This window comes from Solanum verrucosum, unplaced genomic scaffold (genome assembly GCF_900185275.1).
Source record: "Solanum verrucosum unplaced genomic scaffold, falcon-dt-bn FXZP01000117.1, whole genome shotgun sequence".
Taxonomy (NCBI): Eukaryota; Viridiplantae; Streptophyta; class Magnoliopsida; order Solanales; family Solanaceae; genus Solanum; species Solanum verrucosum.
Window position 1 is genome coordinate 1385074 of NW_026020014.1, and position 18318 is coordinate 1403391.

At 34.5% G+C, this 18318-nt stretch overlaps 4 protein-coding genes across 4 annotated transcripts; 1 reads left to right on the plus strand and 3 right to left on the minus strand.

Annotated features, from left to right (window-relative positions):
- Positions 1-262: 262 nt before the first annotated feature.
- LOC125820760 (putative hydrolase C777.06c) lies at positions 263-5034 on the minus strand. The gene is made up of 12 exons (XM_049500187.1): positions 4782-5034; positions 4541-4668; positions 4322-4434; positions 3998-4039; positions 2963-3018; positions 2748-2824; positions 2061-2180; positions 1272-1348; positions 1111-1174; positions 955-1005; positions 783-831; positions 263-448 (listed from the first exon to the last, which is right to left on the minus strand). Exons 1-12 carry the CDS (start codon positions 4939-4941, stop codon positions 330-332), a joined length of 1056 nt encoding a protein of 351 aa, XP_049356144.1. The 5' UTR covers positions 4942-5034; the 3' UTR covers positions 263-329.
- Positions 5035-7144: 2110 nt separating this feature from the next.
- LOC125820767 (beta-fructofuranosidase, insoluble isoenzyme CWINV1-like) lies at positions 7145-9834 on the plus strand. The gene is made up of 6 exons (XM_049500195.1): positions 7145-7320; positions 7507-7515; positions 7607-8625; positions 8928-9169; positions 9290-9389; positions 9625-9834. The coding sequence occupies exons 1-6, from the start codon at positions 7158-7160 to the stop codon at positions 9805-9807; spliced, it is 1716 nt and encodes a 571-aa protein (XP_049356152.1). The 5' UTR covers positions 7145-7157; the 3' UTR covers positions 9808-9834.
- Positions 9835-10385: 551 nt separating this feature from the next.
- Positions 10386-11045, minus strand: LOC125820781 (uncharacterized). The gene has a single exon (XM_049500215.1). It carries the CDS (start codon positions 11043-11045, stop codon positions 10386-10388), a length of 660 nt encoding a protein of 219 aa, XP_049356172.1.
- A 1667-nt stretch (positions 11046-12712) lies between these two features.
- LOC125820830 (nucleosome assembly protein 1;4) lies at positions 12713-18055 on the minus strand. The gene is made up of 11 exons (XM_049500267.1): positions 17931-18055; positions 17812-17855; positions 17630-17725; positions 14405-14497; positions 14183-14270; positions 14036-14097; positions 13753-13940; positions 13489-13669; positions 13361-13404; positions 13014-13200; positions 12713-12766 (listed from the first exon to the last, which is right to left on the minus strand). Exons 1-11 carry the CDS (start codon positions 18001-18003, stop codon positions 12713-12715), a joined length of 1110 nt encoding a protein of 369 aa, XP_049356224.1. The 5' UTR covers positions 18004-18055.
- Positions 18056-18318: the final 263 nt, after the last annotated feature.

The window sequence follows — 18318 nt, forward strand, 5'->3', positions numbered from 1 at the left end:
AATAATATTCATATTGAATTTGCAGTCCTCATCCACCGTCACAAAGACATAATGATCGTGGATGCAATTGTATTTTGGCGTTTGCCAGCTGCTGACTTAAAATCCTATATCAATCTTCCGATACAAATAACATCTCCAATTTATGCTTGTAAATTGTTTTGGTAATCAAAGTGCGACTATTTTCCTTCAACATAATTGAAACTAAAATATGCATATGCAAGAATTAGTGGGACTTCACATTGACCCCAAAGAATTGTTGATGCAAAATTCTGAATGATCTTCATTTGTTCAGAAATAATAGCTAGGTTTGTCGAGTCAAACCTGAAAGCTTATAAGCTCACGGGTACTCGAAGCCCATCATAGCTAAGTTGCACATCGATGCCTTCTGTTTCCCTCAGTTTCAGTAGCCTTTCAGTAACTACTTCATGATCCATGAGATGCATCATGCCTTCAAATCACATCAAAACATGCGCTCGTTAGCTGTGAAGCAGTTCGTGATGTGCATCAAATTTCAATCACTATTTGATGTATCGGCATTATAATATTGGTATTAACCAAGTCATTCATATAATTGTAGTGTAAAAATCTTCCTCAAAGATAAATCATAGCTCTGGTATTTGAAGATTAACTATGGTCTAAAAGGCACAAGATGAAGGAGATACTGATCGAAAGCCTAGCCTATCATGTGTACAGAAGTAAAATAGAAAAAAGAAAGAGCCAACATAGGCATGCATAAAAAATTGAAAAGAGAACTAAAATAGGAAAAGAACAAACCAACATACCAGTGAAAAGTGTTCTTTTTGGTTTGATTTTCCGCACTTCCTCCAGAGCCTTCAATTGTTATTATGGAAATGTCAATGACAGAATGTATAATTATTCAACTGTTAAAAAGCTCTTGATACCACTGCCTTCAAGCCATCCCAAAAGAGATTAAAAAATAAAATCAGAGCTCACCCTTGGAAGTCCAAAATGTGTTGCAGAAGATCTATCTGGTCTCAAAGCATCCTAAAAATGTGAGGAGGCATTGGTTAGTTGGTTTAGCATTTAACATTAACCAATTGCTGGATAAAGGATTGCATAGTTCAAAGGATTAGAGAGAGAAAGACCAACCATGATAAGGAGTTCACAGTCCTGTAGAAGTGGGTAAGTTTCTTCTGGTATATCACTTACATCGCTAGGAAAGGCAGGTTGGGGTAGGAGAGAAGGAAAATGTTAGTGACTCAGGTTCATGCCTGCTGATGAAAACTTCAAAATCAGAGAATAAGGTTTACCTGATATAACATGTATTCCCAAATCGAAAGCCCAAAGAACGATAACCGGAACCATGCCACACTGGTAAAGGAATTACCTACTAGGGACCATGGGAACCATGGGAACCATTAGGCATGATAATAAACAAAGCCATGATAACTAACCATTTAAACTTATAATGCACAAATAATCAGAAGACCGATGGAAGGATTAACCAAATTGTGAAAGAGACAACGATAACTACAGAAAGGCCAAGTCAAAAGAAGTACATGCACACCTTGTACATCATATTAGTGTTGTACAATTTCTCTATCCATATAGCAAGTATATAGGTAACAGGTAAGCATGACATTTCTTAAACAATGGGCTGCTGTTTTCTTATCCTTGTGTCAGTTATTAACCACGGATTCATGACACTGGCAAATTTTTTGCCTCTCACTGCACCCTCCCTAAGATGCTACTCTCATTAGGACTTTGAGCAATTGGAAATTAAATGCATTCCAGTTGCTACCGGTCAGGCGGTCACAACAATTTAGATCTTAAATCAAAGTCTACACTTTACAGTTTCATTGCCAAGTACTCATGTTTTGACGTAAAAGGATTACCTATACATTTTTTAGTAAGAAGCTAGGATTCCAGCCAAACAATAAGTGCAAAAATATGATCCCCAATAAAACAAGAGGGTCAAAAAATCACTTACGTTGGGAAACAGTTGCTATAGACATAGTAGCACATCCTTTAGCAATCAAATATTTGCAAAGGTACTAATGAGTCCAACTAAATCAACTAGTAGAGTAAGAAGCCTCAACCTTAAGATCATGTACAATGAATGGATCATCCTTTATGATGTTAAATTGCAACTCTGAGACTGCAGCTCCCGGGATGATATCACTTTTGTCTATCAAATAATAGTGAGTTTTCTTCATCACCTAAAAATGAAAGAACAATTTACAAATTCTGAGCTAATAAAAATAACATTTTCTGGAGCAAGTTGCTATCTCAGAGTGGCAAAAGAATACTAGTGAACTATAAAAAAAAATATAGTAACTTCTGAGAAATTCCAGCCAGTAGCTGAAAATAAAAATCCTTCAGCAGAAGGACATGATTCAATATTTAATGATTGTTGGATAGTCCCTTCAACCTAGCTTAGTACTTCAATAACTATGTATCATCGTGCATTCTTGCAACCTGGTTGTCATATATATAGAATCTGCAAGTCGAATCTTTTTATCTAGGACAAGTTCTTTGTTTATTTATAAGTTTCCTTGAACTTGCACTGCAATTTGCTCAGTAATACAAAGTAACACATGACTAAGGTATTAGCTATCAAGAAAATGATAAAGGCTGAATGAATTCAATTCTGCAATCACTCAGCTAACCAAGAGATGCTAAAAATGAGATGATGCATTATCATTTAGTGGCACCAATGTTTGTATCTGTAGCTTCATGATGAAATATCAAGCACTGCATCTAATGAATTTCAGAAGAACTCAGACCTCAAAGTCACGACTGGCCACATAAATAGGAATAGAGGGCTGGACATTGTTAGTCCAATCGCGAAGATCATCCATACCTGCAGGAGTGTGTGCACTTTGCTTAGATATAGAGAGAAAGGAGAACTTTTGGGGGGTAGGGGGGTAGGGTGCACAGAATGGACAGGAAAAGACATATCCACATTGCACTAAGTATCACAAGGGATTTTATCAGAGACCTCCAATTGCATCAGCATGAGAATGAGTAATAATGACCGCGTCAATTGTTCTTATCCTGACACAGAAAAACTAGACTCGAGTAAGTCATACGGATCATAAGCAACAAGTTATGAAGTTTTTTACTTTAAAGGGCAGAAAGCCAATACTTCAAAGTATCTAATTCATGAAAGGGAAAAACAGAAGGAAACAGTTAATCCTAGAAGAATAACACTGAAATTCTGTTGTCTCGACCATTTAACTTAGCAAGTTCAAAATCCTCTTCAAACTATATCTCGGAACAAGCTTATAATTCCAACCTCACCTACTGATTCTCTCTTGTACTCTTCACACACTCAATAGGTCATGAAAAGCTTCTGTCAGAAAAGCAAATAATGGAAAGAAGTTCATAGGCACTATTAGCAGAACTTCACCAGAAAATGTATTAAATGAAGTTTTCCTAGATACAAGTATGTCCCACTCACATGGAATGGAACAATAAAGCCATTTTGAAATATTTGTTTTTTCCCTTTGATAAGCAAAATAGGAACCAGATAAATAATCTTTTAAGAGAGTTATAAACCTTTTAATCAAAACCTAATGGTCCACAGGGCAGTAGCATCCCATTTCAACATGCTTGTAAAAGCAAACTCTTTCATCACTCGAAGACATCACACAAATATCATGACAGATTCAACCAAAAAACCTATGTAACATACGGTAGCTGATCTAATGATGTGGTTACAAAAGAATTCTACTACGCGATGACGTGGAGCGGCATCAAAATAATCACAATTATTCATAACATGTGTAGGTTCATAGTTATCTACTTCCCTAACAAGATCCTCAAGGAAAAAAAGTACTACTAGCAGTAGAGTGAGTTTCCCAAGACTGGAATCTAGGAGGTTGACGTATGTAGCTTTAACTTGTTTGCACAAAAAAATTCTCTTCTTGCTTCATACTAGCAACAGCTGAAGTTTATCCATTTAAAACACATTATACCATATATATTCAGAGTAAAACAAAGTAACATATGAAGTCAAGTGGAAGTGGCTTACCCATAAGCGGGAAACCATTGCATAGCACTATGGTAGAAGAACCTGGATCGCACAAAGAGAAATGCTCTTAGACAATAAGGAACTAGAATCTAATGATTTTTGTTTTCCCCACAATCTATATATTTATTTGGAAAACTTTTGGGGTAACCCAACATGAAGCTACGTAAGCATATAGTTGAATCAGGATTAACTAAGTTTACTGAACAAACAAAATACTACCCCATTCCGAATTAAACAACATCAGTAAGATTCTGAGTTATCTCAGAACTAACAGAAACACAAACGCATTCACAAAAAATTATGATCTAAAAGTCTCTAACATACTTGCCAACATCTATAAGAAAGTTACGATTGCCGGAGGGCCTGGAGTGGCGAATAAGGATGCTGGTGTTCAGTCTCCTATTTCTGCTACCCGGTTCGGCAGCTTTTGAGCACACCTGTAATAGAACATTAACAAATCCATATAGTCTAACCACTTATTGTAATTCGAAAAACTACACTAAAACACAAACAAGGATGCTGTATTAGGTTTCTCAGGCTTACAGGGCACGTCTTCAAGGGGTTAGTGAGACAGCTCACTCGTGGAATTCCTTCACTTGTTCCTGTTCCCAAAAATATTAGCTCAGATTGATTTGCAGATACCTCAGCTCCATTCTGAGAATTTGCAGAACCTGTAACATGATTAAAATTACTACCGACGTATGTGAAGAATCTAATGAACTATACTACCGTTAAAATGACCAAAACTTAGCGAAATTTATTGAAAATTTGGGAAGATACTTACTAGAATGAAGAGAAGCTGTGATGATTGGTTTGAATCGAGAAAAACTTTTTCTAGATATGGAGATTGAATTGTTATTGGTGAAAGAAAATTGGCGAGTGAAACGAGTGATAGAGAAGAGTGAATGGGAAGGAGGACGAACAATTCCGAGAAACACCGCCATTTTGGCTTGTGATTTTGCAGTTCCGATGTAACTCCGGTAGCTAAACTCCTCGCTCCGGTTTCGTTTCAACTGTTAGATTTGTAAGAACAAAACGGTTGCAAACGAAAAATACAGGCTGGGTCAGGAGTTTTGAGTTTCGTCGATATGTGGGCTCAACCTCAATTCTCGTTCTGGGCCGGCCCTATTAGACAAAGTCGGGGAAAATTTGGGAGGAGACACTTTTAAAGTAGTTGTTTAAAATATAATCAGTGTTTTAGAAGTATTTAAGGCATAACCAATAGTTGATTATAGCATGTTTGAACCATCTGATAAGTGGTTCATCTTGGCTTCCACTTAACACACGTTCGAAGCATCTTAATCTTGCTTTTCCTACTTGTCTACCATCAAAATTAACTTTTTACCGTGTATCTTTTCCTCCTCTAATTCTTGTTTGTTTATGATCTTCATTTGAATTTTGAATGGCTAACTTTTAAAGTTAAATTGAATTAATATTACTTTATTTTTGAAATCTAGAAACTAGACTGAAGTCATTATATATATTATTATTATTACTACCTCCGTCCACTTTTAATTGTCATGCGATAAGTACTTTGACTAACATTATATGATGTATTTTTTCATTATATTGATATCCAAAAAATTGCAATTTGTGGAATTTTTCATATAGTTTTTGAATATCTAAATTTTTAGTTTAAAATATTGAACTAATGTAATCAAATTTAACTTTGAAAATTAGTCAAATTGACTTTCGAAAAGCGCAACATGAAAAAAATCTAATTTTAGTTCTAAATATTAATTAACGTGATTCTCGAGAAGAGAAAAATATCATATAATTGATACGAAGAAATATTAAATGGTGCCCTGGTGGTTGGTGATGGAATGATTTTCACCCAGTGTGTAGAATTGTGTAGAATTCCTTGCAGTGAAAATGGTGCATTTTCTGTGGTCCTGCATTATCTGAATACTTTTTTACAATTCAAAGTGAAGTAAAGGTAAATAGTCTATTCCTAGTTCAAACAACTTCAGAGGATTCAACACATTTAAACTTTAAAGCCAAAATATTAAAAAAGGAGACTTTATTTAATAAGCTCAGTCAATAATTCAACTAGTTTGTCATGATCAGTTGGGCACCTTCATGGTCGCGCGAATCTAGAATTTAGAATTTATAGGTTTGAATTTGAAATTTTATCGCAACCTATTTCCTGTTTCAAATCTATAAATATATGTATTATTCTTTGAAATTAAACACATATACAAAGTATGAGTCAAAGTTATTAGATTCAGATAACTTGCAAGGCTATAACAATCATATACATAATTTTGTATATTTTTTGTAAGCATTATCAATATTTAAAGAAATGTAAAAAAAAATAATGAATAAATCACTATGATAATAAACGATATCAAACTTTATATATGTTTATACCTAGTATTATCTTTTTTGCTTAGTATATGAATATAATACATACGGCAAAACTTTTGATTAAGCGATGTCTCATAACACCACTTGAAGCATGTATATCCACCCCAAAAAATGTTGATTAAGCAGTGTCTCGTAACACAACTTGAAGTAAGGTATAATTACCCGAAAAATGTACACACTACTTCTGCCCCTGTCTACGACTTGGAAGAAGTAGTCATGGACACATTTGTCCATTCTCTTCTAGATTGGGCCTACACTGATGCAAAGTCATTGGTCCAGTTTTTCTGTTTACCCGTTCAGGCCCAACTTGAGATATGGTCTCTGCGTCACTGCAAGTAACCTTCCATAAAATTGCACGCTTTGCTCTTCAAATGGATTGACTTTTAATTATTGCTCTTTAAATAGATTAATCCGTAATTCTTGTCCGTTAGCAATTGAATATATGGCTAGTGAGGCATAAATCTTTTAAAACTAAAGTCATATCCGGACATAACTTGTGAAATTTTATAATATGAATAAATAAACTTATGTCCCATGAAAAAAAATATTTGTCACTAAGTGTAAACAACCCCGGTAACTTCTTCCCATCATTAAAATAACGCGTGCCAAGAAGAATGGTCCATTTCACTTTTCAACTTATGTACAACATATCCAAAAACCAACTTTGCACATGGCAAAAGTTAATTTATCAGTCACCATGTCTCTAACAACTTCACCCACTACTAGTTGATCAAACTTATATATAGATATAGTTGCCTCGAAGTAGTACGTAAGTAATTACTTCAACTAAAAGATGGGATATGCTAGTAGTGTTTGGCTTGGAGTTTTGGTATTCATTTCAATTCATGGCTATGGCAATATTAGACTATTTGAAGCTTCTTCTCGTGTCATACAGACACCCGATCAGATATACCGCACTGGTTATCATTTTCAACCTGCCAAGTACTGGATGAACGGTAAGTATTCGGAATATCACTCATTAATCAAAAAGACATTCAACTAGGAGAAAAGATCGATCCTTCTAGGATCATTTCTACCTTGTGCCATATAATCCTAATTCTTTTTGTTGTTTTTCTTATTTTGTGTTGTCACGTGCGACTTCACGGTGATCAAATTTACAATTGTTGGTTTTCGTTCCGCAGATCCTAATGGTAAGTTTCTCAAATTACTTGTATTTTTTCTGTGAATGTGTTTGGTACGACAAAAGTCATTCAATGAAGGTCGCTATAATTATGCATGCAGGACCAATGATATACATGGGGATTTACCATTTCTTCTATCAGTACAATCCTTACGATGCACAAGCAGGTAACATAGTATGGGGCCATTCCACGTCGACCGATCTCGTCAACTGGACTCCTCAGCCGCCGGCGCTTCTCCGATCAGAGCCTTACGATTTCAAAGGCTGTTTTTCCGGTTCTACAACTCTTCTCTCCGGCGGAAAACCGGCGATTCTCTACACCGGCGTAGATTTCTCCGATAACCAGGTACAAAATCTAGCCGTCCCCAAAAATTTAGCTGACCCGTACCTCACCGAATGGGTAAAATCGCCTTATAATCCATTAATCGCACCGAATTCGGTAAACAAAATTGATGGACAAAATTTCAGAGATCCAACTACTGCTTGGCTAAATCCTGACGGAAATTGGAGAATGGTAGTTGGAAATCAACAAAACGGGAACGGAATTGGCTTATTGTATAGAAGCAAAAACTTCATTGATTGGATTCAAGCTGAAAATCCACTGCATTTTATGAACAATTCTGGAATGTGGGAATGCCCTGATTTCTTCCCTGTTTCAACAATCAGTCAAAATGGTTTAGAAACTTCCACAATGGGTCCAAATGTGAAACATGTATTCAAGGCAAGTAAAGCAAGCACTGATTTCTACACAATTGGTACATATAATCCGAATAAAGATATTTTTATCCCGGATAACAAATCACTGGATATTGGATTAGGATTTCGTTATGATTATGGTAAATTTTATGCATCGAAAAGTTTTTTTGATAGTTCTACTAGTAGGAGGATTTTGTTTGGATGGATTAATGAATCAGTAAATAATCTTGAGACGAATAGTATTAGAGGATGGGCTGGTCTTCAAGGAATTCCTAGAAGGATTTGGCTTCATAAATCTGGAAATCAGCTGCTTCAATGGCCGATAGCTGAAATTGAAAAGCTTCGAATGAATCCAGTTATTGAAGATACTACTGTGCTTATGCCTGGATCAGTACGTGAAATTTCTGGAGTCAATGCTACGCAGGTAAAGAAATTTTTTGCTGTAAATTTATTTTTAACATGTTTCAAACAAGTAATCCGTGGGCGTGGCCGAGCAGAACTTCACGGATATCTCATTATTTTTAAAGAGATTCAAGTCCAAGGCACAAATGTAATGTCCATCAATAAACATAACATGATATATTAATATTAAAATGTCACACTAACAATTTTCTATAGGAAATTGCTTATTGACGAACCAAATTTTGACGGGATATCGTCAAACGATCACCAAAGCTTTAGATTCCTTCTGTTTTTAACTAATTGTAACTATGATTTGGCTTACAGGCAGATATAGAAATGTCATTTTCAGCTAAAACGTTGGAAAAGGCAGAGAAATGGGAAGCAAATTGGACAAATCCACAACAAGTGTGTAGCATAAAAGGTGCATCAGTAAAAGGTGGGCTTGGGCCATTTGGGTTACTAGTTTTGGCATCTAAAGACATGCAAGAATATACTGCAATTTTCTTCAGAATTTTCAAAGGAAATAACAACAATTTTATAGTCCTCATGTGTAGTGACCAGACCAGGTATATTTGATCTCTCTTTCACTATTAATCGTCAGTGTAAGAAATTTTTTATGCGATCGAGTAATTTATAATACCTTTTTTTCTTAATTAAGTATTCATTTTTTTTTTTCATTTTTGTAGGTCTTCCTTACACTTGCCTTCTAGTGATTATGACAAAACAACTTATGGGGCCTTGTTGAATGTGGATCCTCTTCAAGAAAAATTGTCTCTCAGGACTTTGGTATGTTTTTTTAGTCATGATAAAATTGTATACAATTCAAGGTGTTTGGTATGATAGGAAAATATATTTAAGAAATAAGTTACTTTCTTATAAAAAGAAGAATTGCTTGAGAAAACATTTGTACGACTATCAATCTTTAATCTCTCTAAACATTTTCTAAATGACTTCCGTTATACCAAACACATTCTCAGTTTCAACCGGAATATAATGAATATGTTTTGTTTTATTTTTGTAGATTGATCACTCAATAGTGGAGAGCTTTGGTGGAGAAGGAAAAGCTTGCATTACAGCTAGGGTTTACCCAACTAATTTAGCAGTGGATGGTGCAACCCATATGTATGTCTTCAATAATGGTTCACAGAGTGTTGGCATCTCAAAATTGACTGCTTGGAGCATGAAAACAGCTCAAATCAATTGATTAAATCCAACATATATAGATTTATTTTCTTAATTTGATAACATTATATTTTATTAATAGACTATGTAATCTGCATATTGTGACACACGTATTCGAATAAACTGTATTTCTCTTAAAGTATTATATTTGTGTAGCACATGAAGTATGTGTTTAGTCCGGTCCAGTAGCGAAGGATATAGACTGAAGGGTGGTCAGTTGAACACTTCTCTTTAAAAATAATAATTAGATGGTATATACAAAAAAAACTATATTGTGTATATATATAAGACAAGAATTACTTAATATAGGTAATTACTTTTACTATTGAACTATTACATAGGAAAAATCTTCAAACTATTGGTTGAAAATAAGACGCACAAAAGACCAAACCAAAAAAATCCTACAACTTTCTTGAATTATTGAACTCTACCTTCTGAATTCGCCTTTATGCGGATCAAGAGGACAACACAAAACAACAAATTAGCAAGACCTAGTACAAACAAACAAAAAAAATAAAATAAAAATCTTACAACATTCTTGAACAATTCAATCAGGGTCAATATTTGAACTTCAAATTCCGAATCTACCTCTATTCATGATCAAGACGGCAACACAAAACGGCAAGTTGGACAAACCCTCTTTACCCCTAACCAATTCATCAAACAATTCCCATGGTACACATGAGAACAAGGCATTTTTGTTGCTTCACTTCCAACCTCCATCTTTTCCATACATATCACACACACAAAATCACTTCCCAATTCTGTTTCTTCAATTTTCACTTTCTCCAAATTTTCTTCAACCAATTCATTAGCAGGAGGAATTGCCTCATCACTACTTTCATTTTCTTCAATAAAGTAATTAACAGGAAGGCTAATATAAACTTTCATTGGCAATATTTTCTTGTTCCTATTATAAGGTTCATTAGCAATTCTATCAGCAAAAGTACATATTTGACGTAATATCATTGGTTGTCTATGTACCGGCACTTCCATTATATGTAACATTCTTGTAACGTTATGCCACGATAAGTTGTTATGGGGCAATCGATCACATCGCTCTTGAAATATTCCGATTTTAATAATGCTCTCTAAACGAGACACATTGAGTTCTTCATCTTCATCTTCATCTTCTTGTTCTCTAAGAAATTCGACCTCAAATTTTATGAAAAATTGATCGTAGGATGTTGGTTCAACACTGCTTGTGTCAAGACTTTCATCTTGGTGAGCATCACAATAATCATCTCCTGCATAATCCATTAGGAATTTTTTAAGTGGAATTTGTTTTAAGTTGATATATTGTATTGTGAGTTTTAGAGTATTATATATAATTTTTTTAAAACTAATGGAGTATCCTGACGTACTAGAAAACATTTAAAATTTGTTTTTAAGTGGGAAAAGGATTAAGGTGATATCCTAAAAGTATAAGGAAAGCTATTAGAGTGGGTTAGGAAAATATTAAGGTTGGTTTTAATTTGGAATGATAATAATGAATTTTCTTTTTATGGCTTTAATATGGAAAAATATTAATATACTATTTCTAGTCTATATTAAGTGAATCAGTGAGACAATACATACCTAAAAATAATTTAGGATATAAATTGAATATCATTTTCCATTTTTGTTCTTTTAGTTATTCTTATACTATTCTTGAAAATAAAAATAATTCAAAGTAAAATCATAAATATAAGCAATTAAGTCTCTTGAACTTATCATCTAGACAATATAAATGAATGACAAAAATGGACAAAAGTTCAAACATTTATCTTAAATTTTAAAAGAGTAATGATTAGGAAACATTTTAAGTAATATTTTGATTACATTGAAATTTGAATGATTATTGTTACAAAAGAATTGTTTAGTAACTTACATCAATATGAGGTAATGTAGAGGATTTTTTTAAATTTGTCCTTCATATCAAAGATATTATTTTTACACATTAAAAAAATATGAAAAAATAATCATATTCTTCAACTCAAATTGTTAGTAGTCATAGGTTATTTCCTCCTTGTGTTAAGAAACTTTGATGAAATAAAGCTAAAATTGAGAAATTTGTTAATAGTTATAGGAGGTCATTTCCTCTCTGTGTTAAGATTTTGATGCATTAAAGCTAAGATTGAGAATAAGGGCTTGTTTGAATATGTGATATGGAATCATAATTTGAAATGAGATCAATTTTAATTGAAATTGAAAGTTTTATTTTAACATGCAATGTGAACTTTTCAAATTGTATTATTATTATTATTTTTCATAAACATAAAACCACACAAAGTTGTGAAAATTAGCCAAAAATTTTCAAATTCTTATACAATCTTACAAAATAAGCAAATCATAATTCAAAGGCCCTGCATCAATTAACCGCATACCTTTATATTCTTTTTATAAGTAAAAATGTGTGATTACAAGCTTTCAAATACACATAATTTTATAAATATCTCTTCACACTAAACATAATTTTTATTTTTTCTGAAATCTGAAATAAAGGATTTTCTTTTTACAATATAAATTTCAGTCAAGTTTTACATTTTAAAAAATAAATAAAAATGGAACCATAATTTGGATGCTTTTTAGAGAATTTGGAATATGAATCATAATTTTATATCACCATGTCCAAATGTTGATTTGAATCATAATATTAAATTGCATGTCCAAAAAAAGGCTAAGAAACTATCTAACTTGGCTGAACAGTTGCGTAAGTTGAGCTAAAACGAGCCCAGATGTTGATATAGGCAAAGAACAGGACATAAATATGAAATTCTTGTTATAAGCAAAGCTGACCCCAAGCAAACACACAAAGCCCCACTAGATTTTACAAAATTGATAACTAAACAAAAAGGAAGATCGGAAAGAAACAGCAGACATAAAAACACGGCCAACGCGAATGACATGGTTGGGGTTCATGAGCTGTTATGGGCACACAACACAAACTACTGCTGCTTGCACTCGGGAGGACGTTCTCCAGCTTGTGCTTTGGCACTCTTCTGCAATTTTGTCAAATAATTACACATCACATGCTCAAGAAAATGAAAGGAAATTTACATTATCACCTAAAAGAAATGATGCATCAAAGCAATTCCTTCATATAACCTTTACTGTTGAAGACTACTAGGGCAATCGAATAAACCATTCGGGATAGACACAAAAGAAAAAGAAAATAAAATCAGCATCACCAGAAAAACAAGAGGAAAATATGAATTACTTTGTAGAAGCAAGCTAAACAAATAATACCTTCTTTTTGCTCTTCTCTTCATCTTCATCATCATCATCATCATCATCATCATCATCATCATCCTCTTCTTTGTCCTCATCTTCGTCTTCATCATCACCTTCAATATCTTCAAATTCATCCCCCTCAGCAGCCTCACCAGTAAACCATGACACAGCATGGGGGATTATTTTATCTCGGATTGTCGAGCTGCAAACATGGAAGTCCCAAATGGAAACGTCAGACACTCTTTCAGTGTAACACATAGAAAACATAGCACCATAGAATTCTAGAACATGTAGAAGTTATTGGGACACCAAGTTGTAACGAATTCTTAAGGTAAAGGAGAAAGGTGGAAGTAGCGACAGACCCAATATCATAATCTTGTTCCATTAGATTTTGCAGGTCTTCAGCCTGACAAGACAGTAATTACCAAATAAGATCAAGAACATTCTGCATTACATAGTAAACGAACAAAATCAAAGTTGTTGAACCTACCGCATCTTCATCTATATCATCATCATCATCTTCAGGTACTTGGGGTGGATTAAAGAAATTGAAAAAGCTCTCACAGCTTTCAGTCTTAATTACGAATTTAGCATTCTTTGACCCTTTCTTTGGCTTCCTTTTTAGGATCTTCTGTGTCAAGCATTTACCGGGATACCATTCAATGTTGGTCCTGCAAGACATCTCACATCAAATAAACAAACAAAAATAGGATAACAGTATGTAAAACCAGAACATAGAGAAGTTAGAACTTACCCTATGGCCTTCTCCAATATGGGATCATCATCATCATCAATCATGTGATAGGTTTTAGTCAAGACAGAATTCTTGAAGAAAGGGTTTGTATCGAAGAAGAATTCAAGCTTAAAGCCCTTTCGATCATCAAGCTTGCACCACTTGATATCCTTGAGGTACTTCAAGGCTTCTTCATCACGCTCAGAGATCTACAGCAGTCATTTGCGATCAGTTAAAAGACCAATAATTCAGACCAAGAAATATTTGTATCATTATTATTATCATCATTATTATTATTATTTACCTCCTCTGCCAATATCTCGTTAGTCTTCATTGCAGTCAGCCAAAAGTTGGGAACACCTTTCTCTGGCACCAAATTAACAGCATAAAAAATTAAAGTCTGTGTCAAGATCACTCTGCATGGATGAAAGAAATGCAATAAATAGTTTACCATTTTCAGTCTCATTATCCTCGCCCTGGATCATGGGAGCTTCATCAACACCATCCACTTCGACAACCCCATTTACTATTTCATATCTCTGCAACACATCCATAAAACAGCCAAACCATAACTCATTTCCTTTCTCTCTTTTTTTGGGGGGGTGGGGGTGGGTTAGGGAGGAGCGGGAGAGCTAATTTCAACTGCAACCATGGACAGAGTTATTCTTCTCACCTTTGAATACAATGGTTCATACAGCTTTTGGTATTTAGATTCTAGTGCAGCCCTCTCCTCGAAAAACTTTGCTTCCAGCTCATCATGTTGGCTCTATATTTAGATAAAATCATGTTAAGGTTTTTTCTTCCATTTAGAGGGAGCAATCGGAAATATGCCAGCCTCATATAAAAAGCTAATCTAATCCACATATAAAAAAAATGGTAGGAGAAAAGAGAATGGTCACCGCAAAATGCAAATTAATCATTAGGTTAATAATCTGTTTCTCTGTGACCATATTTCCCAAATTTTAAGCCTTATTGGGGAAAGAAAATAGGCATGGCCGAATAAGAGGCCATGCCATCACAAAACATAGCAAATTTATCTGCAATATGCGCGTCTTTCTAGATGGGCACAATTTATACCAAGTTATATTATGTAAATAAAGGATAACCAGTTGCAACAGGGCACAGTCACCAAAACCATGATCATATTCATCTGTTAGTCTGTCTTCCTCCCATATAACTGTAGATGAATATCAGGCATGACTAGTAGCACACCATGATCTTCACTGTTATCTGTCATAAGGACATCCCTAACAGCCTGCTATTATGTTAAAACAATGAATTAATAGCTAGATGGTTTAAGAAATTTAAAGTGAATATTCATTAAGACCAAGTGTGATATTAAGTCAAAGCAATCTTTTCCTCACTCTGGATCATATAAAACAAAATTGTCTAGACACAGGCTTCTGACGAGTGTGACCTTTTTGAAGTACTCAATGTTTTAAGGACCTAAATATGGTTACTAAAAGAACTACACTGCCATCACATATATATCCCAAGTGATATATATATATACACACACACACACACATATTCAGATTCTTTTGAAACAAGATTAACGGTGCATTGTTAAAAAAAATTATAAGTAGAATAACAATGCATTATCCCCACAGTGAAAATACTTTCAAGGTCTTATAATTTAAGGTATGATTTTGCTCGAATCTTCTTCTTTAATTTTCCCCCATCTTCTTCTTGAATTTCCTTAGTTGCTGTTGGAAACCAGGAGTGACATCGGATATGTCCAGGTTGGAAATATGTTAAACAAAAATGGATAAAATATTTGACCTACCCATATTTAACAAAGATAAAAAATGGGTCAAGGTTAACTGACATATAATATGGATAGTTTCAGGAATAGTTAGGTGAGAACACAAGCTAAAAGTCAAATAAGCTTAGACTCCAAGAAAGTAAGAACTCAAGAAATATTAAAGCAGACAAATGGGTATTGATAATATGGATATCCATATTATCCATCTGGATATCGATTTTTAGTGGAAAATACGAATAGTATCCATATTTGATCCATTTTTACTTAGTCAGTTATCCAACTCATATTTAATGCGTTGGATTGGACGGTTACTTGTATATTTAACCATTTTGTCAGCCCTTCCGGAAACTGTTAACTGATTCAGGTGTCTGCTTATTGCTTTAGGTCCTTAACTTAATCAAGCCTATTGCGGCTGTGAGAAAGCTGTTTGTCACGCTTAGTTTGTCTTCGGATTTGCCAGAAGTTGCTTTTGGAGATGAAAAACAGCTTATGCAAATTCTTTTAAATGTTGTTGGCAATGCTCTAAAATTCTCAAAAGAAGGCAGTGTGACAGTTTCTGCGGTTGCTGCAAAATCAGATAATTCAATAGATCCTAGAGCTCTAGAGTCTTTTCCTGTGAAAAGTGAGGATCACTTCTATTTATGTGTACATGTATGTTTACAGGTTTATTTTAATGCTTGATATTTAGTATTTCCAGTATAAATGGTAGTTGCTCTGTAATTCATTTTGGGTAGTGATTGTTGTTGTTGGTTTTACTGCTACTTTTCCGTGGTACTTGGGTAAAAGATACAGAATCAGGCATTAATCCTCAGGATATCCCAAGTTGTTCTGTAAATTTGCACAAAACCAGACACTAACAATTAAAAATTCTGGTGGCACTGGACTTGGCCTTGCAATTTGTAAGAGGTATCTCACTTCACTGGTGTTAGTTTTGAATGTGGCTTTCAGTTTGCTATGATAATTGAGAACTGCTCTAGATTGAGTTCTTTGTGTTTTTGGGCTGATGCACATTTCTTGGAAATTTTATTTATGGGATGTTGAGGCACTTAACAACAGTGGTCATACATCTGATGTTGGCCTGAATCAGGTTTGTTAATCTCACGGAAGGACACATTTGGATTGAAAGTGAAGGTCTCGGAAAGGGGTCTACTGCTATCCTTATTGTTAAACTTGGCATTCCTGGCACATGCAGATGACTTTTCAAGGACCAAAGGTCTTGGTTATGGATGATAATGGATGAGTGCTCATACTACCTCTTATCTTTAGACCTCTTATTTGTCCTGCATTTTCTGTCCAATAAATCTTTTTCTACTGTACGTTGGTCTATTCTACGTGAGACTGGACATTTACAAGCTGACAAAAGTGGTATTTGTTGGACATCACTTTGGAACAAGGACCCTGACCATCTATTAAATGTCTATGGAAGTTAGAGTCTAATAACTTCATGTATGGTGGAATGTTCTAAAACTTAAATATATTAGGAGTATAATCTAGATGATGAGCATCCGAAGGGTAGCGATTGCGAGTTCTCTTGTCATGAAAAAGAAGTCCAAGGTAGGGACGGTAAAAACAAGAGACTATTTTTCCTAAATAGTTCATTTAACTATTTCTTGCAAAGATCATAATCATTTGGTTCTGGTTCCACTAACGCTCAGACAAGATAGAAGAAAGGAAGCACATAGTCAGTATCTATTGTGGATATTTTTTTAGCTTATAGTTGGTTTACGGCACGTGCTAGCACGGGCCATACCCTATCTAGTAAAGAGAGAAAGGAGTTCAACCAATTTGGTGGAAAAAACTCTACAGATAATAACAAAAGCCTATATGACACTCCTAACTTCTTTCCCGGTGCCACTATACAACATGGAACATAAAAACTTTAAACTTCCAAAAACACAATTTGTTCTCCTAAAATAGTACCTCAAAACCTTCAGATATCACTCACATTCCTCTCTATATTTATCAACCTAGACATTATATTCAAACTATAGATTGAATTACAAAGCAGCTTTAACTCAATCGTTCACATACAAAACAAAACAGATTAATCAGTCCTACTATACCATCAAATACCAAATTAAAAACATAGAAAAACAAAAAAAACATGAACATCTTAGCGATGAATAAAAGCACCTGAAGCTCTCTTAGAACATCTACACGCTTCCTAACTGGTGGCGTCAAAGTCTCGAGTATATCCGTATGCTTCCCAGCCAAATTCTGAAGCTTATCCTACAAATTCCACAAAAAGAAACAAAGATGAAAACATGTAGCATTTAGATAGAAAACAAGTGGAACCAAAATATTATTAACCAAACCTTGAGCGCGTTGACTAAGCCAGCACGATCCTCGGCACTCAAAGCTACACAGAAACAACCATAAAATCAATGGAAATAATTTTAATTCATCAATAAAAACAAATGATTAGGGATTTTACCGGCGGCAGCGGCGGGGAGGGAACCACCGAGATCGGACATGTCGAACCGATCTTTATTGGAATTATTACTCATGGTGGACGGATTAGAAATCCGTGCTGGTTTTGAAACGACAGAAGTGAAAAGGAGGGAACTGGTAAAGGGTTTTGGGTGCGAGCAGTTTTTTTTATGGTATATATTCAAATTTATAAAGCCACCTTCGGCGGTGCCGCTCGTGCGTGTTCGAGAAAAAGGCAATAAATCAAATCGAATTGAAAAATAAAATAAAACTATCGTATAAACACGAAAAATATGTTCTGTCAAATATGAACAAGTCAAAAATGAATTAACATAAAATAAGTAATAATCTACTCTAAAATCTCACTAAATCAATATAGGTGAGATCATAAA

Coding starts and splice junctions, on each gene's coding strand:
- LOC125820781 (XM_049500215.1), bottom strand. CDS start 11,045: ATGGATTATGCAGGAGATGATTATTGTGATGCTCACCAAGATGAAAGT.
- LOC125820767 (XM_049500195.1), top strand. CDS start 7,158: ATGGGATATGCTAGTAGTGTTTGGCTTGGAGTTTTGGTATTCATTTCA. Junction 8,626..8,927: donor CTGGAGTCAATGCTACGCAG/GTAAAGAAATTT, acceptor TTTGGCTTACAG/GCAGATATAGAAATGTCATT. Junction 9,390..9,624: donor AATTGTCTCTCAGGACTTTG/GTATGTTTTTTT, acceptor TTATTTTTGTAG/ATTGATCACTCAATAGTGGA.
- LOC125820830 (XM_049500267.1), bottom strand. CDS start 18,003: ATGAGTAATAATTCCAATAAAGATCGGTTCGACATGTCCGATCTCGGT. Junction 14,498..17,629: donor ATGTTCTAAGAGAGCTTCAG/GTGCTTTTATTC, acceptor ATCTAAATATAG/AGCCAACATGATGAGCTGGA. Junction 14,271..14,404: donor ATGAACCATTGTATTCAAAG/GTGAGAAGAATA, acceptor GATGTGTTGCAG/AGATATGAAATAGTAAATGG.
- LOC125820760 (XM_049500187.1), bottom strand. CDS start 4,941: ATGGCGGTGTTTCTCGGAATTGTTCGTCCTCCTTCCCATTCACTCTTC. Junction 4,040..4,321: donor TTTCTTATAGATGTTGGCAA/GTATGTTAGAGA, acceptor TGTGCGATCCAG/GTTCTTCTACCATAGTGCTA. Junction 3,019..3,997: donor CAATGGTTTCCCGCTTATGG/GTAAGCCACTTC, acceptor TTTCTGTGTCAG/GATAAGAACAATTGACGCGG.